This window comes from Lepidothrix coronata, unplaced genomic scaffold (genome assembly GCF_001604755.1).
Source record: "Lepidothrix coronata isolate B3197 unplaced genomic scaffold, Lepidothrix_coronata-1.0 Scaffold201, whole genome shotgun sequence".
Taxonomy (NCBI): domain Eukaryota; kingdom Metazoa; phylum Chordata; class Aves; order Passeriformes; family Pipridae; genus Lepidothrix; species Lepidothrix coronata.
In genome coordinates this window covers 786656-811140 of record NW_016690381.1, presented here as the reverse complement: position 1 = coordinate 811140, position 24485 = coordinate 786656, and the positions used below count along the sequence as shown (strand labels likewise).

At 41.2% G+C, this 24485-nt stretch overlaps 1 protein-coding gene across 1 annotated transcript in view; it reads left to right on the top strand.

Moving 5' to 3' along the window:
- SULF2 (sulfatase 2) overlaps positions 1-24485 on the top strand; it is a 117020-nt gene that overhangs the window by 44415 nt on the left and 48120 nt on the right. The window contains exons 3-4 of the mRNA XM_017832305.1: positions 14835-15083; positions 20588-20827. Coding sequence (XP_017687794.1) covers positions 14909-15083; positions 20588-20827 — 415 coding nt within the window. The 5' untranslated portion in view covers positions 14835-14908. The remainder of the gene's footprint in view (positions 1-14834; positions 15084-20587; positions 20828-24485) is intronic.

The window sequence follows — 24485 nt, the reverse complement described above, 5'->3', positions numbered from 1 at the left end:
ATTTATTTTTAGAGCTGTAGGTCAGGGAGGGAACGTGTAATGCTCTATTCTGGTAGAGATGGTGGGATTATGCTTCATTGTAGCTCCCAACATCCGTCTGGTGTGCAGCTGATATTGTGCCCCCAGGAATAGCCATCCTTCCTGTAACCCTTAGGCTACAATAATGTGTCAGACAGGGTGCAAAATGTTCCGAGGCCTAAATTACAGAAGGATTCATCATCACGTGTGTAGAATGAGCTGTTGGACTATTTTGAAATGCAGTGTGCTTCAGGTTGTAAAAATTAAAGAGGTTGGTTGTTCTGATCTCACGTAATGGTGTTGCTAAGCACAACCTGCAACTTCCTGTGTGCTGCCTCAGGGCAGTGCAGTTGGGCCTTTTCTGTCAGGTTGTGTGTCTCATTTAAAAGTAGTGTGGGGAAAGGCATGGAAATAACATTGTTTATGTCCCAGGGCTGACACAGAAAAGGGGCCAAGTGGGGGCTGGTGCGTGTCTTAAATCAGAAGCACTTAGACAATGTAAAGTTTAAAAATCCATCTTCAGTTAATACTGCCTATAACTGTTCTGTAATCATTTGCCACATTATTTTGTTGCTCCTTTCCACTAAACTGATCCAAGGTACTAAAACTTCAGCTTCTAACTCACCACAGTTCATTGCTGTTACAGTCACTGGGGCAGGTCTAATGAACTTTCCTCTGCATTCATTTTTGTCAGGCTTAACAGTGAGAGGATAAGGAGATCAGCACATTGCAAACTAAATGAAGAAAAATGTGCCAGTAACTTTTTGAGAAGAGTTGCTATGGAATTACAGTTGTAAAAGGTCTATTGTGACACTGCCTGCTAAATGGTTCCAATCTCTTTACCTTATATTTAGGTCTGATAAGCAAATACTCCCACTCCCCAGCTTTGTTTCAAAGCAAAAAAAAAAAAAAAGACATTTGTAGATTGCATTTGTAATCATTAAGATTAGATCTGTGCATGACTGGATTTTCTGGAAGTATAAACTAGATTTAGATCTGTCTTTCTGCCAGATTGAAAGAAGCTCATGGTTTATTCTGGTGAACTATGGGAGGAGAAGTGATACCTGATGTAGCACAGAGTTTCTTGGGATGAAGTTACCCCAGCAACATTTTTGAACATGTCTGAAGTAACAGAATGGCTTAAAGTCAGCCCTTTTGTTATTGCTTGGATCCTTTCAGGCTATCCTAAAATTCAGTAGAATTTTATTTATTAATCATATTTTCAGCAGTATTCTCACACTGAACTTATGGTTTGTACCTCTAGGTTCATCAGCCACATGCTCACAACTGGGAATGTGTGGGGAAAAAAGTAGAACTTTCAGAAATTGTAGAGAAGGGAAGGAGGGAAAAGACGTACTGCTTGAAGAAAAAAGTTCTAGTCTAAGGAAGGAGTATTTTCAAAAGTCTGAACAAGCCCTTGAGGTTTCTCTGGTGTTCAGATTTGATCAGAGAGTAAAAACTGATGAGCAGTGCTTTCTGACTTCAGATGCTGTTAGCAGCAGTGGAGTGTCTCAGTGGTTTGAAGAGAGTGTACACGACACAAATATGTCAGCATCCTCAAGGCAGGCTGTAATTAGGTACAAACTGGTATAGCTATGCAAATTTTGTGAGTTATCACCTTGCCTATTATCAACCCTGCAACAGATAAATCTGCATTGTGCTTGAATTTTAATCAACATTCTAGTCTCTCAAGATCTCTTACAGTTAAGCACTGATGAAAGGGACTCTGTTGAAATGTGATATTTTCTTCCAGATCTTGAGCCCTTGGCTGCAGTGCTGGACACCATAATTCCAAATGTCCTTCCTTCCCTCTTCTCCCAGCTTTTTATTGCTGAGCACGATGCCACACGGTGTGGAATATCCCTCTGGTCAGTTGGGATCATCCATCCCAGCTGTGTGTGTCCCATTTTCCCCCTGCCCCAGTTTCTTTGTGCACCCCCAGCCCCACTTGCTGTCAGGGCAGTGTGAGGAGCAGAAAAGGCCTTGGTGCTGTGTCAGCACTGTTCAGCAGCACCTAAACATCAGCATGTTGTCAACACTTGTTTTCATCACAAATCTAAAATATAGCACCAGGTTGGCTATTATGAAGAAAATTAACTCTATCCCAGCAAAACCAGTCCAGATCCTTAAGGGATCAGAGTAAATGGACTGCCTGTCGACTGTTGTAGCAAGATCCCGAATCACAGCTTCCCATCATAAATACATTGATATTTCCCTACTTGCCTTTTTCTCCCCACAAAATGGACAGGACTTGAGTAAGTTATAAGTACCTGCATTTATGTGATTATATCAGAATCCTAGATATTTACTAGGATTTACTAGTTTTGAAACTTCCTCTTATAACTGTTTTATGCCATGTTCTGTGAGCACTTGGCCATTGTGCCATCGGTATGGATGTGTCTGCCTGAGTTGTCAGATGGCCCAGAACACCAGATATGGAACGAATAAGCTGCTTTACAAAGCAGGACTGTTTCTCTTTTCATTTTAGTGGTTGGTGTAGAGGTCTGTGTGTTGTATGGGAAGGTTTTTTGTCTCCTTGGACATTGTACCCCGCCTGTGCTCTTGTCCTTTTCCCTCTCCCCCTTTCTCTGCCTCATCCTGGACCCCAGAAATGTGTCTGTATTGCCCAATGCAGTAGGAGCTGGAGCTGCAGCACGGGGTAATTGTGATTCTCTGGTGCATGCACAGAAACTATGGGAAGCAAAGCAAAGCAAATGATTACATACATTGTAGCCTAAAAATTTAATCTGCAGAGCCCCAGAGATCCACGAGCTTCAAGCTGCAAACTGTTAGGCCAGTAAATGCAACAGTGTTGTGAAGCCCAGATATCTGCCTCTGCCCTTGGGACCTAGGAGGAAAAAAATGGAATTGTTCATTTGTTATTAAAGAGCAGGTTCTCTAAAAGTATAATAATTTGTATTTTAAGAATGCACAAGGTATGGATTAAGTCTTTCTTTTACTCTCAGTGCATTACCTGTACTGAGAGTAATGAACCTACCATGACACTATCAAAACTGCATATCTACTTGCTGATAGATCTCTGTATTCTCCAGAGAAAATAACCTGCATATCCAAATGCACCAAATGACCTTTCACAAAGTACATCAAGAAACCCCCAAGATCCTTGCAGATGATCAGTAAGAGAGATGCCAATGACTGGTAGGTGAACATTTCTCATAAAGTAACTGCTCTTATTTCTGATGAAACAATCCTGACCTTCAAGGGACATCCACAAAGCACCTTCAAAAGATGAGCTTTAATATTAAAATTCATGACTCTGTTAAAAGGTAAAAATTATAGACTTGTTAGAGATACTGTGTTTATAGGTAGAGTAGTTATCTTCTGATTTCTCCTGTGTTCCCACTCTGTAATAATTCTGCTTTTTTCAGGAGATGAGTTATTATGTTATTTTAACAGACCAAACTGTGTCTCCTCTTTCTTTGTTAGCAAGCCTTCCTGTGTCTGAGATAGGAGCTACTTTTCTTGCAGATGGTTGATTAACACCATAGTTAAATTCAGAGCAGTTCAGCTTTGAAGGTGGCTGCTTCTGTTTCAGATCTGAAGAAGTGCTTGATATGCCTGAGGCTGTGTCTGTTCCTTCCCATATGAAGCAGCTGATCTAATAACAAGTATCACATCTCACCATGAGCATTGCTTCACTTGTGCTATTGAGGCAAGAAAACGAGAAAATTACTTTCTATGTGTGTGAAATGCTGGCAATTGTGTAATTTGCTCTTTTTATATTTCTTGAAATGGTATATTTGAAGCTCAGGTAAATATTCAGTCAGATCTAGATATCTATATTACTGTTTAAAGTATTTCAGGTAGAGGGGGCAGATTTGCTAAACAGTAATGATTAGAAGAAATAACAAAAAGCAGAGTAAGTAAACTCTTAGATTTCCTAAGGGAGGGGAAGTACAGGTGCATCCCTTTGGACTCTGTGCCTACAACAGGAGAGGTCTTTGTGAATGAAAGTACTTCTGCTGGAGGTGCATCACGTTCACCTGAACCTAAAAACTGCAACCCAAACTTTTATATCGCAAAAAGGACATAACACAGACTTGTGCTAATTTGTGAGCCATTTGGAGGCAGGACGTGAAGGTGACCTTGGGGGGTGCCAGGGCTGCTTTGCTGGAGGTGGTGTGGTCACACAGATCCATCCTCCACCAACACTAAATGCACAAGGGCCACAGAGAAGAGTGAATGTTGTGTTGTTTGGGTGAGGCCTGCTGCTCTATCCGTCCTGTGTCAGTTGATTAGACATTGTTCTGCTTTAAAATCTTTTTGAAATCGGAGCATAGTTGTTTTTAGATAGACCCAGACTATTTTATCATTACATACCTCAGTATTTTCTTAGGAAATATTATTTAGATAAGGGGAGTGGCCGTTGTCTTCTCTAAGAGATTTTTTTTTTAGTAAAAAAATAATAGTCTTTCACATTTTGCATTGCATGCCAAGTTGTGCTCAGACTGCAGCTAATCATCATTTTAAACAAGGTGTTCATTGTCCTGTTGCTCCATATCCATACAACATTCAGGTATTGGAACAGGAGGAAGCCTGAGCACTGTGTTGAAAGCCTACGAAGGAAAATTAGATCAGGATGTACAAAAGAAAAATCTGAGCTCTTTATAAATAGAGAAATCTTTTATTAAAATAAATTATTAAAGAATTGCTGGTTTACAAGCAGCTGTTTTAAGGATAATTTATAAATGGGGTAAAGGGTGGTTTTTTTACTGTTCTTGTTTCTTTTTATGGGCTCAACGACCAACAATGGTTCATTGAGTTAACATCCCCTGTGCTTAAGATACATCATCTCTGCTGCTTCAATATTTTGCGAGTAACTTGCTTTCACTGTTATGAGTTCTGATCAACATTAATTAGAAACTAGAATTGATTAATCTTAAACTAGAATTATATTAAGTGTGGTAACCTTACAGTTGTAACCAAAATCATGGAGTATACTATACATTCACACAGAAGAGTACAATGCTTAGCATTTGGCTCAAGCAAGCAAGGATTTTTTTTTTTTTTCCTTTCTCCTTTGCTTTTCCTATCTGTGTTCCCCTTTTTAATATTTTTGTAGTTTTTTCCCCATAATGTGACAGCACATTTATAGAAAGTGCAACTTGACTTTAAGAGTCAAGCAATTACCCATAAAATCATATTGAGCTGGAGTCTGTCGTATAAAACACATGCCACGTGAGGGATCGAGGAGTGGAGCGTATTGTGCTGTTCGTGCCTTCCTGGCAGTGTTCTGGTTTGTTGTTGAACCAGTATTTACACAATTTATACAGCTGAAATGCAGTTGTTTAAAGTAGTAAAAAATTCAACTCTATACTGCCATAATAATTGGACTCTCTGATCCTTGTGGGTCCCTTCCAACTCAGGGTATTCTGTGATTCTGTAATACAAGGGCTCTGACCAGTGTAATCAGTGTAGTGATGCACTGATTACTGTAATACTTTACACTGAGGAAAAGCAAGGGAGATCAGACTTATGTTCTGTTGCTGGTTTTATATTTAGGTCTTTAAAGATGACTCGGAGAATGTATGTGTGCATGCATTAAAAAATATGAAAGCAGAGAGGAGAAATCAATATGACCAATGGTGTGAGAAGTTTACATGGGATGAGCTCCTCTTAAACTAAAGATTAGCAAGTCCGAAGGAGGATTAGAAGGCATTGGCTGAAGTATGTAGAAGTGTGAAAGCCAGCCCTTCTTTTCTGTTGCACATAACATGAGAACAATATTTGAGCTCTGAAAGCACAATGTATCTGGCAACAGTAAAAAAGACATGCTTCGCCCAGCATGTTGCCTAGCTTCTATTTTTGGGGTGGGTTTTTTAATGACTTGTGGACTCTCTCTGACTGTCTCCTTGTTTCCCAGAAGTTGCTTCTCTGTATCATTGACATGCTGCCCTTCCCTCATGACAGTTCCCCATGAGTGCTTGTTACACCCCTGAGTTTTAGCTGTTGCCTCAAAACTGATGAAAGCTTAAGCTGTGGACCCCCACTATCTGCCAAGTGGATCAAAGTAGTTCTCCCTTACATGCCACTCCATAGTTTAGTTCATAGTCCTACATGCACTGTTCTATTTATTACTCTGTGCCACACTACTTCAGAGTGAAGTGGACACAGAAACTGCAGATTAAATTTTTGGAGGAATTTACGTGGTTGACAATGTAGATGGATGTGTGATGGAATTTAAAGAAATGACCACGTCTGTTTTCTCGTAACTTTAATAGATATATCCTAGGATGTTTGCTTAGACAAATTAGTTAGATAATAAGCAACATTTGTTATTTGAGGTAAAATAAATTCAAGATGTTCAATGGTATGCTGTGAGAGAGATCTGAAATTTATTTGGTGAAAAAGGTCTGGTGGTGTGGCAGCAAAAGGGAGTGATCTTGGTTTTTCATTTTGTCTTTGAACTCCTGATCAGTTGTGATGATCCATAGACACCAGTGGAATCCTTTGCCAGGTAGTGAATGAAATGAGTTTGTTCTGTTTAAAAAGTAGATACCTAAAAAGTTTCTTCCCCATTGCATGAGGAAGCTATCAGACCTTCTTGTTTTACCAGTAATTTCACATGATTTTATTGCCCTAGACTTCAAATAAACCCACAATTATCCCTCAAACTAACTGAAATCAGTAAACTGCTTTAACTTAACATTCACCGAGTATGCAAATAGTTGTTACACATCCTGTTTTGTAACGGTGCCAGAACAAGTTCTTTCGAAATGCATGAGATGTAAACCCCATTCTCTTGGAGAGGAAATACCTTTCACTTTGCAGGGTTGTCTCAGACCAGGGGGTATATTGTCCTCTTAATGCACTTACATAACTCCCATTAACAGTAATGGCAATTACATGCACTCCCTGTGAGGTGAACAGACCCTTTTGTTGAAATGAGCGATCCATTGCGACAGATTTTCCAGGGATGTTAAGTTAAATTTAGATTGCTATACCGATGTCACTAATACTAGTTTTATAATCTGTTGTTGCTTGTAGTTTATAATAATGAAAACTCACAATGTAGCTTTATGTTAGGTAGGTCATGTGTTTCTTGTAATGGAAAATCCCATTTACAGTGCTCTAGAAATACAGGGACCTTGTCAGTCGTCTTCTCTGCTAGAAAATGCAGCCCACTGTATAGCTTTGTGTTTTCTTTGGCTTGGTAGTTACTGTTTGCAGTCCCTGTAGAGGTAGTTTGTAGAGGTGATGTGTTGCAGGTGACAAACTGTTGGCTCGTGATTAAGACACAGGAATGCTGGATTCCTCGTCCTGTTCCTGGCCCGAGAGGCTGTTTGGCTCAGGGTGACTCAGCTGCCTTATCTGACACTAATTCATGTCTCTGATGTGCAGAGTCAGAACATCGTAGCTCACAGGTGTGTTGTAAAATTAATTGTCTGTAAATTGGTTCATTGTGAGTTGAAAGTTGTTAGCAAAAGGTCAAATGTTATCTCGGAAAGCAATAAAAGGATTTTATCAGAATGTTAGCAAGATGTAGCTCCTGTTTTAGGCACAGCTCGTGGATCTGTGATTAGTGCAACTCCCTGTTAGGGAGTGGCTTATGTATCCCAATACAGTTGTGCTGTTGCAGCCCCTAGTGTGGACACGGCTGTACTGACATGCAGTGTTTCACTCGTACTGCTCGTTCCTGCCCACTTGGTACCTCAGTTTGGAGGAATTGTGCCATTGCATTTTTTTTGCTCATTTAGGGTCTGTCTGTGTGTAGCCAAGAATAGAGCCAGCAATAAAAAATTGTTCCAGACTGTTAGCCTTCTCCAGCAAAGTCCGGATGGAGTCATTGGAGGCAGTGCTTGTGTTAAAGCAAAAATCCAAATAAATCGTAGATGGAACAGAATATTAAATACAGTAAGAAGAGTCAGGAAGTTCTGAGGTAACCTGTGCTGCATGTGGCACTGTCAGCGTGGGAATACTGCCAGAAAGTGTTTGTTTCTTATGGTTTGCTTAACAAGTTAATGTACTAGTATATCCTAAAGATACATATTTAAGAGGTCTTTAAAGAATACACTGAAGATATTACCTATTTAGATAGTTACCCAGAGAAGTTTCAGAAGTAAAATGTAACTGGTTGCACGTAGTGTAGACAGCACCTACAGCCCCGATCTCTGAGAGCTTTGGCTTTTCTTAATTACTAATGAGTACCGGGCCTTTAATTTCAGCTGCACAGGTGCAACGGGGTCTGTGTTACCGACACCTGAGGAAGTGATCGGGCTCTCCCTCGCAGGGTCTCGGTGCAGGGCTCCGGGCAGTCACAGCCCCTCAGCCCCGTCGGGGTCTGTCACGTCCCCCCTCAGCCCAGCTGCGCTGCGGGAGAGGCAGCGCTCGGCAAACGATGGGAGACACGAAGAGCTGAGAAGACGAGGGGCAATTAATTCCCCGTCCCCACCCGTCCGTGGACTGTCCCCTTCGCTGGTAAAGGCTCTGTGCCTCCGGCGGGAGCTCAGCGTCGGCCCCTTCCCCTCGGAGGGGGCTGGCTCTGGGCCCCCCCGGCTCCGGGCTGCGCCTTTGCCGCGGTGCCGCCGCTGGACTTTGAACGAGCCGGGGGCTGGTGGAACAGGTTTCCTCCCTGCGCGCCGCCGGGCATTGCGTCAATCCCGGGAGGAGGATCCTCGAGGTAAATGAACTTTTTAAACGGGAAAAGGAGAAAGAAGGGAGAGGAGGAGGAAGAAGAAGCGGGGGCCGCACCCGCCCGAGCGCTTCCTCCGAACGCTCCTCTTCGGGAAGCGGCTGCGGGCGCTGCCCGGCAGCGCGGCCGGAGGATGCGCTTGCCCGGGCTCGGCGGGCGGGCGCGGGGAGCGGGGGCCGGGGCCCGGCAGGGCTGAGCGCCGGCTCCGCGGTGAGTGCGGGGCGCTGCGGGGCAGGGCTGGAACCCCCGCCCGCCTCCCGGGCTGGGCACGGCGGCACGGCCGGGCTGCCATCGCGGGGAGCCCTGGGCACACGGGCCGGGAAGGGAGCTGTGTGCGGGGAGCCCTGGGCACACGGGCCGGGAAGGGAGCTGTGTGCGGGGAGCCCTGGGCACACGGGCCGGGAAGGGAGCTGTGTGCGGGGAGCCCTGGGCACACGGGCCGGGAAGGGAGCTGTGTGCGGGGAGCCCTGGGCACACGGGCCGGGAAGGGAGCTGTGTGCGGGGAGCCCTGGGCACACGGGCTGGGAAGGGAGCTGTGTGCGGACCGGGGGGCGGGCGGAGGCTGGCGGCGGTGCCGGGAGCTGCCCTGGAGCCTCCCCGCCCCGCTGCGGCCCTGCCGGTCCCGGCCCCGGCCCGGCGGGCGGTGCCGGCGGTCGGTCGGTGCCGGCGGTGGCTGTGAACGGGGGCAGGAGGGAGGAGCGGCCCCGGCCCGGCCGTGCGGGCAGAGGGAGCTGGGCCGGGGCTGTGCGGGGAGCGGTCCCCAGAGACCCGCTGGTGCCGGAGCGCTCAGCCCCGCGTTTGGCACATCACCGGACGGGGCCGTGTCTGAACGCCTCCGTGTGTTCGCATCTCTGTGAACGCAGTGAGACTTTCTTTTTTCCTACAAAAAAACCCCGATCTCTTTACTCGGTAGAATGTATTTGTGTAATGGTAGCTGTTTTTACCTACTTGTTCTGTCCTAAAACACTCGCGTTCATTCCCCTGTGGTATCTTCAGAAGTGAAAGTCTGTGGTTATTACTGTACTTAATACAAGTTAATATAATTATCTTTAAAGTCAAGGGCAGTATCTCCATTACATATAATTACGTGAAGATAATAAGTAAAATAGCAAAATAATTCTTCATTTCTTTGAAGTTGTTACTGGTTATTGCGTGTGGTGCAGAACAGCATGTTTATTATTGTGGATTTAGGGGATCCAAATAGCAATTTAACCTAGCAAAGGACTAATTAATTCTGTGTGTGTCACCGGGAAGCTCTAATAGTAACATGCAAGCAGTGAACAGAAAGAATAGTATGGATTCATGCAAAGTATATTGAACTGCTTAAAACACTTCTTAAAATATCAAGTCCTAGGGAAAATTATAACTGATTTATAATTCTGTTTTATTTAAAATAAAGTTACAAAATAGGAATGAGATTTTGTAATGTGAGTAAGGCTTCTCTGTGATAAATATTTAGTTTTGGTATAGAGTTCACCAGCATAAGGCAAGTGAAACAGAAGAATGTGTCTGAATAGTAATTCAGTGCACCAGTAAGTCTGGAAGCTCTGTTCCTGACTTCTAAAAAAAATTGTAGATGCTTGCCAATAAAAATGCTTTATTCATAGTTTTTGTAGGTAAATCGGCACAACTGCAATTTTCAACAGTCACATTTAGCACTGGGAATTTGATTTTTGTACTTTCTCTTAAATTTTTGACTACCTGGGGGAAAAAAATTCAGAAAGTAGAAAACTATAAGCAAACACAGCATGTTGTTAGATTACAGCAGTAGTGTTGATACCAGCCTTCCCCCGAGAACCTTGTGTGATTGCAAACAAGGTTCTTCCCAATCCACATATAAAAATGTGTTTTGTCTCTTACAAACGCAATGTGATGATTTGAAACGATGTTTGACGGCTTCAGTGCGAGAGGAATGAGCATCATAACCAGAGCTGGATGCATAGGAGTGACTGAGGAGTTAAAAGAACAGCCAGCACAGCTGAATCCATTTAACTGGCAGAGTGGTTTTAATTGGGTTGGTTGCTAGGGAATGGCTCCAGCACCACGTATTCCAATGAATTTAAACCTTGGACAAATGACACACCTAGGTCTGCTTAAATAATACACCTGGCATTGGTTCCAGCCACACTGAGAGCAGGTCTGTGCTGCTTCTCGAGGCCACTTGGCCCCTACTGTGCCCTTCCAGTGTGTGGCTCACGGGCCCTTACCCTGCTCTGTGGTGGCTGCTGGGCGAGTTGAACTTGTCATGCCAATTGTGTGGGTAATGGTTTGCAGCATGCTTATTTAAAAAAACCCAAAACCACTTAATGTAAGCGTAACTAGAAGCAGCTTCCTAGAAGTAGACTCAGAGCAGGATTAACTGAAGTTACAGAATTAATCAGTTACGTGTTTGCACCTTTTCTGTTTATAGGAAGAGTCAGATGCTGCTGTGGGTTATGTTGTAGTAACTGAACTCCCTGATTTCAGTGAAGTTGCACTGGGTTTATGCACGGGACAGTTGTGCTGGGACTTGCATTAGTGAAGTTGGGAGCACCAATCTGTGCAAGCCACTGTCAGTTACTAATTTTGCACACACAGTGCCTGTTACATCTGTGCCAAGCAATACTAATCAATACCACGTTAAAAATACCATCTGGGGTGGAACTGTCATCAGTCATCCCTGTGCATTCTGCCTGTGCTGCTGTAGAACTGACATGAGTTACTGAGGGCAGTGTTATAAATAAGCCTTTCCTTGGTGTAAAATGCTACTTGGGAACAGCCCTCAGCTAAGTTCTTTTATAAATAGAGTAAATGTACTGAAGTCTGGCTTTATCTCTTCAGCATTTGTAATGTGACTTAGTGTCACATTAGAATTGATAAGAGGACCAGACTTTCTCTAAAGCAGCCTGCTAGGAGGTTTCATAGGCTTAATAAAGCTAGATGCCACAGCTAAAGAACATTTCATAAATTTCTGATAGCACTTTCCTAAATATAAACCAGGAGTGACCAGACTTGTCAAGTTCATATGTGTAATCTAGGAAAAAATAAGAGGAATAGCTAATTCTCATGAGAGGCACTACAGATTAAGCATCTTTAATATTGGAGGATGGCCTGCAGAGGCACAGAAAGCAGTGGACCATCTGTACCACTCAGATCAAAATGCATCGTTGGAGAGGTGCTATATTAAAAGTGAAGGCAGATTGGGGCACTGCTGTGGAGCTCTTCTGGCTTTATCTGTGAGAAGCAGATTAAACTTGTTGACAGAAATGGGAAAAGAACTGTTAATAGAAACTTTGTCATATTTCTTCCCTGAAGTTCACCAAAGACCAGGGGTTAAAAAAACCAATCTGTATTTGACCACTGGCAATTCATGAGAGGGACTCTTCTGTTGCTGTTCTGAGAGCTGTATAAAAGCTGCCTTTTAGATTGTACTGCATATATGCTGTTAGTTGTGACATGTCTGTCTTTTATGAAAACATACTTTAAGAAATAGGTTATTTTCTAAAATTGCTTTAATTTTCTTACCTAGTTATTGGTATGAGTTTTGCACATAAGTACATACTTTGAATTGGTTCCCAGCAGTACTTACCCTGATAATAATAGGAACATAACACATCAGAATAGCTGAAAAATATTCATCAAGGTGGTGGGAGGGAGGGGGCAAGAGAAAGATAACAGGTTTGGGGGAAGATGCCTGTTGTGCTTGACATGAAAATTCTCTCTTCCACCTGCAGTAACCTTTCAGAGATAACTAATTAACCATAAATATACAAGTGGGGATAAAATAGCTGTGGAATAGCAGTTTGAGTACATCCCCAAATGTGTTAAGTATTTTATAGAGAGCCGAGCAGCTCTCTGAGATGGGTCAGCTTCTGTTTTTAGTTACAGTGGAGTGAGTGAGTGAGGGGCAATAAACTGTGAGGAAAAGATAGGCTGAGGGGAAAGAGGCAATGAGGTCGTGAGGTTACTTTGTGCATTGGGTTAAAAGAAGTGAGAAAAATGCAAGAAGATGGTTAAATGCACAACGCTGTAGTGAAGGTGGTTGTGAGCAGGTATAACAAAAACGGGCAGCCTTCCAAATGCTGCAAGAAAAGTCAGTAAATGCTGTTATTTTGAGAAGCTAGTGGCTAGTAATAGGCAGATAAAACCCCACCTTAACTTTTAGACCTTCAGAAAAATGTGTGTAATGAAAACATCTCCATTGTCAGTTTAATTTTTTTAACCAAAGTGTATATGTAGTAATTTCTGAAGAGCAGAAGCCGTTTCTCTGCCTCCTCCCCCAAAAAGCTGGTGTCCAGGAATATGTGCCTGCTAAACAAGCTTGCTTTCTGTCCTTCCCTTTTGAAACAGGTCCAAGTTTCTCTCTCAAGCTGCTTTTGACTACTCTGGACAGTAGCAGCACATTGACACGATCCTTCCCAGTTGTAGTGCTGCAGATGGAATTCTGAGTGCCAGGAGTGAAAATTGATTGGACTTGTCAGTGTTTCTGCTGCAATAACCTGGCAAATCTCTGGGCAGCAGCGGAAATACTAAAGCTGTAGCTGGAAACTTTGAAAGTTCTTTCCCTACCTGTTGGAACAAGAGCTGGGATATTCAAAATCAATTTTTAGTTTCTGTGAAAAAAGGTAATTTCACCTCCCTGTGAAACTCACTGGACAGACTAAGTAAGGAAGGAGGATTTTTCATTTCCTCAAAAAACCCACTAGTGTACAGTTTTGGAAAGCAGCCTTAATAAATATTCTATCACACTATAGCTACATATCTGTTGACTTCTATGAAAATTGAATGTGCATTTCTTATATAAGCACAGAAACTTTTTCAGAACAGTGGTTTTGCTGTTGCATGAGAACTTTCTTAATCAAAGTTTATCTCAAAGAACAGTCGCTGATGGAGATGAAGTAATAATGTGGCTATGAAATAATCTGCTGGAGTAAAAACTGTTTTCCCACGTGGCTCTAGGGACAAAAGAGCCAACGTTTTTCTTTGGCTGAAACGCATTGTGCTAGGTTCTTTCTACTCAGGCATTTCTGGTCTTTACAAAAAGCAAATTATCTTTCTTGTGTCAATTTTAATAGATTTTTCACTTCTCTTACAAGAGATCACTGGCACCAGTCCAGGAAAAGCCAAGGAGCAAGTAGGGAATTCATCAAAAACTGAATCCTTGATTGCTGGATGTGATGAAATAATTAGTACTTGATATTTTCAGTACATTTTCGTACTGTTTTGACTTCTGAAAGCAAGAGAAAATCCCTTTATACCAGTAGATCGCTAAGCAAAACTGTGATTTCAAAAATTCTTCAGCGTGCTTATTCATTTCTTGTAATCTCCTTGTAGGAATTGCTAAGAATTTTTTATTGACTTGTTAACAGGAGCAGTACCAGTTAGATGTGCTCTGCTTTGCAATCGAGTCAATTTTGGGGCATTGTATTTATCACGAAGAGAAGTCGCAGGCAATGCAAATCACTGTGGTACATCCATTCCCAAACGGTAATGGGCTTTCAAATGTGTTCATTAATAATAATGGTGTTAAAAAATATATATAATCTTGGAAACCAACAGAAATGCTGAAGGGATATTGCAGTAACATCAAAGCTGTAGTAGACTTCAAACAGCATCACACCATAGCTCCAAGATCTGGGCAGCTCTGCTCTCTAATGAAATGTGTAAGATAAATCAGTGTATAACAAGTTTTCTATCTGAGGATTCTCTGATTTTGCAAGTGTGTTGTTTGTTAACTCAGTAAATTTTACTACAGTCCTGTTTAAAAATATTGATAGACACAGTTTTTTTTCTCTTCAACTTTTGATGCAGTAAACAAAAATGTCATTTGAAACCATCCCTTAAGGAAGAAGGTTGCTCTTTATATGTATCAAAGCAAAAGAGTTTGATACCCTGCGAAAACTTGCTGCCAGATCTGAGCTCAGAGTGAAACTTTGTTGCCTGCACTGGTAACAGCTTATGAACTGATTTTTTCCAAGTTTCTGCTTCTAGCTGGCACTAGAAAACATTTGTTTGCTTTGTTGTTGTTTGTGGGTTTGGTTTTGTTTTTTTTTTTTTTTTCCTTTGGAGTTAGATTATTTCAAGTATACTGCTTTTTGCTTCTTTGGAGAGAACCTTGCTGTTCCTTTGGGGGGAGCAGAGGGGTCAAAGTATAGATAAAAACTTGTTTCCCTCTCCCTTATAGGAGACCTGCAAACGAAAAAGAAATAGAAGCCATTAAACCTACCTTGTTCAGAGAGAACATTAACTCAGCACAACATGGCCCAGCATAGTGTTGTCCTTGGATTATTCATGATGACTGTTTTATCACTGTTGGATGGAAGTTCAGCTTTCCTGTTAAATCAGCGTCTGAAGGGAAGATTTCAAAGAGACCGTAGAAACATCCGCCCAAACATCATCCTTGTTCTTACTGATGATCAGGATGTAGAACTTGGTAAGAGCCCAGTGTTAAGAAAATTTCAGCTAACAGGTGTGGCACTGCTTTTCCTTGGAGCTGGATTCTCGTGGTCAAAATGAGAATTTTTATTTTATTTTTTTTTTTCCAGTTTGAAAAATGATAGGAAGCACAGGTTTAAACGTGCCTTTGTGCAGAACGTGCTTTTTGTCTGGATGCGATTCAAGGACAGCAAAAGTCAGTCTCGAAATGCTAAACTTCATGTTTTTTGGAAACACAAGGTTTCTGCCTATCTGGCTTCATCTAAACACCTAAACTCTGCTGCTGGCAATGGCAAGTATAGTCTGGGAAGCTGCATGCCAAGGCAGTAGGTTTGAATTCATAACTGATTATTATATCATGTAATGACCCAGGGGTTTTTTGTGTAATTGCAGACATTCATTACATATACAATCTTTATTTACTTTAATGTCACGTAACACAGTCATACTATTCTTCTTATTGTCCATTTGGATGTGTAGTTAATTACTGACCAAAGTGTCGAAGAATGAAAAGGTTCTGCTGTGTCATTCAACACTGTATTAATTATTGAAGAAAGGAGATGAAGATTAAACACATGCTTTGCTTAATGATTTGGAATAATGAATTAACTGACAGAGTTTGGGTTTTGTTCTGTTACCTGAACAAGCTTGTACTTACCAAATGTTGTCTGTAGTTATGAGAAGTGATTAACACAAACCAGTTGACGTTAATGGTTTTGTATTAGAATTATGCCTTTAAGTGTGTACAAGGCCTGGATCATCTGAAAAATGAGAACTCGTGTGTGTGTGTGTGGTCTGGTTTGTTTTTTGACACCAGATTTTACTGCATCAGATTTCTGGTATGGGTAGGAAAAATTGGAAAACGGACCTCACAGAGGAAACAGAACATAAAATTAATCAACTTGTATTACTCATACACTTACTTATCTTGTTGAGAAGTTGATCACAGCAGCATGGCAGTGTTTTTGCAGATGCTTCCTTTGCATTCCAGTATTACTGCATGTCTGCAGTATCGTAGGTGTCACATTCTTCTCCAAGGTGGTGAGAAAGCCTCACTGAATATAAATGCAATTCCAATTAGTAGGATCAGAAGAGGTTTTTTGTTGTTGTCACTTTTTTTAATGGTTATTTGGATCACAAATGAAGCAATTCCAGTAACGTACCAAAGAACCTAAGTACATTATCTTGCAGGCTCAGAAGGTGGTCCTAAAAAATTTATCATCTTCTGTTTTCTGCTGGCCTGTGTGTTTGTGATGCAATTGGCTGAGTCCATTGGGCAGGATATTTCTCTTCCCTGATAACCGGATGCTTTCCAGTTTCAAGGATAATGGGCATGTGTCCACACAAATTAGGATCTCACCAAGGAAAATCCATTTGATGAAGCTAAGATGTGATATTCCTCGTTTGACACTAATGGCTTTGGGAGACCCAATATTTGTTGGAATTAATTTTTATTCTTGTCTGTTGAGCTGTCCAAGTTAATCAAAATTGCCATTTGTGGCGATCGCGGTTAGTGCATTTATGAAAGATGAAAACAAGATATGAATTACAAATAAAAGCTAAGGAAAAGTTGGAAGCTATGAAAGCGTAGCAGGGAAAGCTGTGAATAACTAAGATTTCATCTGTTTATAAGGATATTCTGTAACTGATGGGTGTTGTAGCTTCCATTGTTCTTTTGTAGCTCCTTTTGAGGTGAAAGGGAATACAACACGATCTCAAGTGCCTTTGACAGGCTTTCCTTTGTTTATTTACAATGTATTAGATTTAACAATGTACCAGCAGCAGGTGGAGTTTACCAGAAAGAGAATGTTGTCCTTTCAGGAAAGGAGTAAAACTCTCTTTACATTCCCATTACTGTTAACCATGAGTTTTACTTGGGAAGCCAAACCTCAGCGTTGTATTGGAAAAAGGAAAAGGCTGATGAGGGGCTGATGAATAGGATGCAGAATCTGTAGATTAAAGGAGAATGAGTGTAAATTGTAATGGATACAATTGGGAGAAGACAAATGAGAACACCAAGAACCACTGAAACATCTACACCTGGTAGACTGTCCAATCAAAAGAGTTGTATTGACAAGCATAATATACAGAAGAGGAATATAGTGACAAGGAGGAAGAATTAATTAGAAATAAAGACTTCCTTTTTTGCTATTAGAGCCCTTCCAATCCAAGTTAGTATGATGCTGATGTCCCCTGTGTGATGGCCTCAGCAACTCCAGTTTAATTAGGTTTATCTACCATATTGCTGAGGGTTTGAAAAAACATCTTATTTCATGATCTCAAAGTCGAAGAAAGATCTGGTTATTTAGAAGGTGTTTCAGCCACTGTAGAGAAATGTGAGTGAGGGGTGATTTGTATGTTCCTAGGTCTTCCTCTGTAACCTATAAAAGTGGCTTGGAAGATAATTTTTCTTGGTTATCATACGTGGCAAATTGGGACTTTAGAGCTTTGTTAAATGTGAGGAAAAAAGGAAGTGATGTGACAGCTGTGTCTAATAAGGTTCAAATAGGATAAAAAGAGAATTAATTAACATTCTGGGGTTCAGTTAGCTTATCTGTGTGTGGATACCACTTCATAAGTTGTGCTTCAGAGTAGACAAGTCACTTGGTACTTAATACAAGTTATTCGACAGTTGGAGCTTTCTAAAACATGTAAATTATTTCCTCTGACAGCAAAACAGAACTAATAAGGACTTCAGTATTATTTCATAAATAATTGGTATATTTTCTCAATTATATATAATTGGTTAATATTAGTCAATATATTAGCTTTATCCCTGAAGTGAACTGTGAAGATACACTAAGCAAAGTTATGGAGAGCACACAAATTTCAAGTGGAAGTTTAACATACTTTCTGCTTAGCTTTGTTCAATGAGCAACTTTAATGCATAAAATTGATTAAACTTTCATATTTTCACAGTAGTCTAATGGTTTTTTTTTAAAATATCTTAGACATTTCACTTTTAACTGCTAAATTTTTGTTTACTATCAGTGGGTTTAGATGGGTAACAGAACATTTTCTGAATTAAATATTGACACTTCAAACTGCTGCTTCCCATGGTACATCTACTAATGAAACCTGAGGTTTTCCAGCTCAAAAGGTGGTGTGGTGAGGTTCCTGTTGCTGATTAACACATAACTAATCTGCCACAGGAAGAGCAGTTTCTACTTTTTCCTCACAATTTTATGTTTGTGTCGGAGGCAAGCAGAAGAAAATAAGTTTTGGTTGGCTGGTTTAATGCTGTTTAAAATATTTAAAGCTGGCCTATTTAAGATTATACAGAAGAATATGCTGGATTTTTACCTTCCACTGGTCTGTCACTCTGTATTAGTTCTCAGGCTGGGGAAGCAGATTAGATCATATGTTTTTGTGCTAAAGACTGTTGATATATAGGGCTTTGTCATTACAGCAGTTTTATTAAAGGAGGTTACTGTCCCCAAGGGGAGTCTTAACATGTACTGTTATTTATGCACAGATGCCTCTGTCTTTTAAAGGGGTTGTTAAATTGTATTTCAGTATTGGCAAGACAAAACATTCTCTTGGACTGCCTGTTTATGCTTGGGCTGTATCTCATAAGACAACACAGAGGAAACATCCACAGTTTTCAGGCACACAGAGTGTATAATTGGCTGTTACAATTGTTAGCTGTGTTGTTAGTACTTTTAAGCACTAACACTTATCCCACAGCTTGGGAAACAAAAAAATAAATAAATCTGGCTTCCTTCAGGAACTCCTTTTTGGTATGTGAAGTTTAGCAAGTTCTAAGGGGGCAGTGCAATAACCTGCCTTGGTTCTTGTCACAAAGTGATGTGACAGGGATGTGCTCTGACCTGAGAAATGCACAAACAGATGATTTTTTTTTTTTATTTTCTTTTTTTTTAAACTGGTTCCAACAGAATGGTCTCAAGTAAACTAATACCATGGCAGTTCTTAGGTAAAATGACCTACAGTAGCAATTAGCCTTCCTTCATGGTGCCAGAGAGTCAGATTTCCTATGTGGCTTATGACCATTTTCCCTCTAGGTTTTGACTCCTGGTTTTATCAATGTGCCCTGTATCAATCGACTTACTGTTGCCATTTCATAATGAAATCCCTGCCTAAAGAGCTTAGGAGAAACCTAAACCCAGTATTGACAGAAACAACATAGTTTGTGCCAGATGGTTGCAGGATGCATTGATTAAAGCTGAACTGTTAATCCAAGTCAACCTTGGGTAAGTTCCCCCCAGCCCTACTCTGGCATGAAACCACACCTTCATCTCCATGTTGGCTTTCCCTGCTCAGAACAGGGTTGGTGATGGACAGGTTTCCTCTCCTTTGCAAGGTTGTGCTTATGGCAAGTACCACAACAAATTCTTTGGCAAATGGTAATTCTTCTTAGATGAGGAAAATTTTTCATGGCTCGCTCTGATGCAGTTTTAACTGTCAGGCACTGATAGACATGAGAAATTAAATTTCATTTTTCTCCGATCCTTGGTTTCTCTGGGTTTAGGAAGAACTCTGGTATGGATCCAGATTTAGCTAGATGGTGTAAAGATGCAAGGCTTCGACCAAAGCCTTGTCTTAAATAAACAGAACAACCATTTGGCAGCAGCGTGTCTTTCAGTAATTGCTGGCAAAAAGACTTTTACTCCTGTTATCCCCATTTATCCAAGTCCCTGCCAGTTGAACTTGCTTGTTTGTTTTTAGATGATGGTTGTGAAATACATGGCTATCTGTCCCCAGCAGTCATCTGACGATATGATTCTGCAGGACAAAGCCTAAGAAAATGTAGATAATTTTAGGTAATACGGTTATCAGAAGGGGTGAAGCAGATGGATAGAACACAGTGGACTGGTTATGGAAATTATTCTGAGGGCTTTATGTTGTCTTTGGTTCAGTGACAAGTACAGAAATCAATATCTCCTAATACCTCACAACAGGGAGAGAACAATTTATTTAGAGAACAACTCTAACACACCCTGCTTGAGCAGTAGGTTGGACTAAATAGTCTTCCAGCCTCAGTGATCCTGTGGTTACAGCCCTCAGGCTTTTGCAGAACGTTGTCACAAAAGGCCAGTGCATCAGGTTGATTTTAAAACCAAAGATTAAATAACACTTCAGGAGCATGCGAGCTGTGGTCAGGGTTGCTGCACAAAGTGCATTCCACCCTCAGCTACTGGAACAGTCCTGGTGGCTCCAGAAGGGCTGCAGAGAAGGAGCAGAAAGTTACAGCAGTAAATCTTGAACTTAGAGAGAGAGAGAAATGAAAGAAGCATCATGGTCCATGCCAGCAGGCTTGAGTCATATCTTAACTTAGGACTTCAGTATTTAGTCCTTACTGGAACAATGGGAGAACTTCACTGAGGCAGGAGAATGATCTCTTTGGATCTGGATTCACTCCGAGATCACAGTGCCCTGACTGTGCTCGCGCTTCATTCTGGTCTGTGATGTGACGGGAGCTCTTATGTGGCTGTTTCTGACCAAAACAAGAAAACAATTCCCAAAAGGTTTTTCTCCTTCCAGGTTCTATGCAGGTGATGAATAAAACCAGACGGATCATGGAGCAGGGAGGGGCCCATTTCATCAACGCCTTCGTGACGACGCCCATGTGCTGCCCGTCGCGCTCCTCCGTCCTGACGGGCAAGTACGTCCACAACCACAACACTTACACCAACAACGAGAACTGCTCCTCTCCCTCCTGGCAGGCTCAGCACGAAATAAGGACGTTTGCAGTGTACCTCAACAACACAGGCTACAGGACAGGTAAGCTCCAGGCTGGCTCCACCTGGCCGGTGCAGAGGCTCGTACGTGGAGTATTTTCGTTTATTCTTGTCCTGGACTGCAGCAGTGCATAGTGCCAGAGCTTCAGTCTGGTGTGTTGGTTTAGCTTCCTCATAGTTGTACTGGGGGAAATGTTTGCTTACAAACAAACTACAAAAATCCCAGGACTTTTTTTCGGAAGGTGGGAATAAAACAAGGTGCCTGCTTCAGCTGAAGGCATAACACGTGTAGAATATGCCCTGCAATTACCTGAATTGCACAGAAGGACCAAGAAAGATGCTGTGAAAAGGAATCAGTGTTTTGATTTTTTTTTCTTTTTTTTTTTCATAAGGTGGATATAATAAGCAAATTAAGAGTGGAAGAGAAGGGACTGCTCCTTTTGTGCTTTGGGACAGTCAGCTGGTTTGATTTCTGTAGACGATCGATTCCCAGAAAGGTGTTTAGGATAAACAACAACTGAGGAATAATTGGCAAGATCAAGTGTATTCCTGAGAAACAAATGATCTTCTTTGCATGCAGTGCTCCTTAGGAACAAACATCCTGTAGAAAGGATTTCAGAAAACATGTAGCCTGTGTTTCACACCTGATTCCTTCTTTCTTCCCCCAGACATTAGATTTAGGTTCTTGCCTGTGACAGTGGTTTTGTTACTTTTCTTTCTGATGCCTTTTGTCATGATGAGAAATAGGCATAAACCTGGTTCTACTTGTGTTATTTATGGTGTATATATACTGTAGTATTTTATTATAGTTGTTGTTAATTGTAGTATTGTGTTGTAGTTGTTATTGATAGTACACAATTTTTTCTTGAGTTTATAGTATTTGAGGCTTCCAGAAACTAGTATAAATCTTGAATAATAATTGCAACAAAATCAAATTAAATTTGATTACTTATTACAAAAATTTATTTCCTTTCTAACTATTCACATGAGATTTACATGTTATTGCTTTAAAGTCTTGGTCTTAAAACAAATAGGTAATTTCCTTGTTTTATTTTTCTAAAATGAAGACCTGAATTCATCTGGAACGAAATAAATTAGGGGAAGAGCACGCACCTTATTAATTGGTTGCTGTTTCCCTCCCATTTGTCATTCCTGGCACTAATACCAGTGATCATATGAGTACCACACCAAGGTTAATGTTTTATTCTTCGTAGATTATTTGATTTGTGTTTACTCATGTTTGTGTGTTGTAATAATTTTTATATTTAGTGACTACCTGCAGTTTCTGCTCACTTGAATAGCCACTGCAAGTGTCCTGGTCTGCATCTGTTTCATATTTTTACATTAACTTAATATTTAAATTTAGACCCAAGATCTTAATGAATCCGTATTACATTATCACTCTACCTCTCTTAATTTGCAAACTAAACTTATTGAAACACACAGAAATAGTGCTTTTACAGGTACAAAGCCATCATAAGATGTCAGTGAGAGATCCTCATTCCTGTAGTTAAATGTGATGTGTTATTGTACAAATCGAAATGGAAATTGCCATCGTTGGAGGCTGGTGTTCATTTCTGTCCCCCAGTAAAAGTCTTGAGTTGTTCACTTTGAAGGATGTCAGCAGTAAGAAAGTATTTTTTTAACTTTTTTTTTCTTTTCTTTCCCCCACCCCTCCCAAAGATCTGATCAGATCTACCTGCTCCAGAAACAGCAGGAGATTGCACTTGAGCACCTTGTGTGGTTTCTCAAGTTTCAAAAGTAACCTGCTAAGGGGAGTATTTTGAAGGTTATGAATACAGTTTCTCTGAAATGGGGAGTCCTCCTTGAATATGGCCACAGTGAACAAAGGAAGATGTGGAAAGCACTGGAGTTCCTTTGTAGGGTTATTTTTTTTTTTTTTATTTTTGAAGTCTTGTGCTAGTACTGGTTTGCCCTGCAAATGTACAGTTTAGCTTCCTGATCCCTTGGGTTTTTGGTTTTGTGGTGTTTGCTTTTTTGTGTTTGTTGGGTTTTTTTGTGTATTTGTTTGTTAGTTCTTGTGTGTGTTTTGCTGTTGTTTGCTGGTTGGTTTTTTGAAGGAGTAGAAAAAGACGCCGTGAGGAATAAAGCCTTTTGAGGCTGGCTTTTATACTTTGAGTTCACAGCCTTGGAATGAGACAGCTATTATTTTGGAAGGGAGTTTGTTTTTTCTTAATTCATAAGCCAGGCCTTCTCTCCCTGTGCTTTTTCTCTTCTCTTTTGTTTAATCTTGAAGGAAGAAATTCTACTGTTCTACTCCACTTGAACTTCCCTCTGGTTTTATTCTCTGCTACTGGTTTCACATCTCCCCGCCCTCTTCTCTGTTCACTGTGGCCTCCCTGTGTCTTATGTTCTCTGGGGTAGTGGCATTTGTGGCTGGGATCTCTACAGGCTTGTGCTGCTGCTGACACCTTTGGGATGTGCCAGTCTCATGAGGGAGCAGCGTGGTGGTGCTGCAGGTTTCTCTTGCACGAGTTGCAAGTAAAAAATGGGAAAGGAGATGGAAAAAGTGCATCTTTTCCCGTAAGTGGTCCTCAGTTTCAGCCTTGGTTGTCAGTTTTGTATTTTTGACACTTTAAAAAGTTTGACCAATTTTTTTTAGGCACTGTACTTGAAAGGATAGAGAGGCTGAGCTCAAGGAAAATTCAGTCTTTGGCTGTAGCAGGATTTTGCCCAACATGCACGGGCTTGCAGTCCCTTGATGTGGATCAGTTAAATATCCTGGCAAAGAAGGGGGGAAATTTCCTTCTCCAGTGGAAGCCACTGAGGCAGTAGGTGTTACAGGCATGTTCCTTCTCCATTAACCTGTCTCTCAGTTTGAAAACTGCCAGTGTCATGAATAGCATCAGGTGTTCCTGTTGTGTAGCCCCTACACAGTCCCTCAACACCAGACCCCAAACTCAGCATATTGTCCTATTGCATAATGTGGGAAATTAGGCAAGAAGGACAGTTTATGTAAATAAACCAGTTCAGCTGATGAATTGATCTTTAGAAAAGCCACTGCAAGCAACATCTAAATCATGCCTAAATTAAAATAGTGGGTGCTGGTACTGCAGCTTGGAGCAGGGCATGGTAAGAACGGAAAAGAAACAAAGAGATCCTGTGGCAAACACTTCTGAATGTCAGTTCTCTGCCAAAGGTTCCTGTGTAAACATCTATCAAAAAAAGGATCTGTTTTCTATCAACATGCACATCTCTTTCCCCGAGACAGCTTTTAAAATGCACAATGCATCGTTGCATGCTTTGGACCTGCAGCAGCAAATATCAGGATGTTGTATTGGAATACAGATTTTAACTTTCCCTTAGACATTACTTAATGAGAAAAGCTTCCCTTTTCCACTTGTCTGGCTGGCTGAATGATTAAGTCTTAAAATTGGTGACTGATTCCAGAATATTTTGTCAGCTTTATCTGCAGCCAGGAAGTGAAAAGACATGTTTATCTTATTAAATTCAACAGAACTAGGGACGGTGGGTCAAATGCAGCCTGGCAGAAGGACACTTTTGCTTCAGTGATTCTTCTGGGAGAGTTCTGTTAATTTATGTTAGGGCTTAGTGTGGCTCAGTATGCAGCAAATGCTGTCCACATTTTGGCTCACTTCCCCTCCTTGCTCCTTTTAGGCAAGTAGTAGAGCTAACCCTATTCACTTAAATGGACCTGTTAGCAAAGGGAAAAGCTGCTG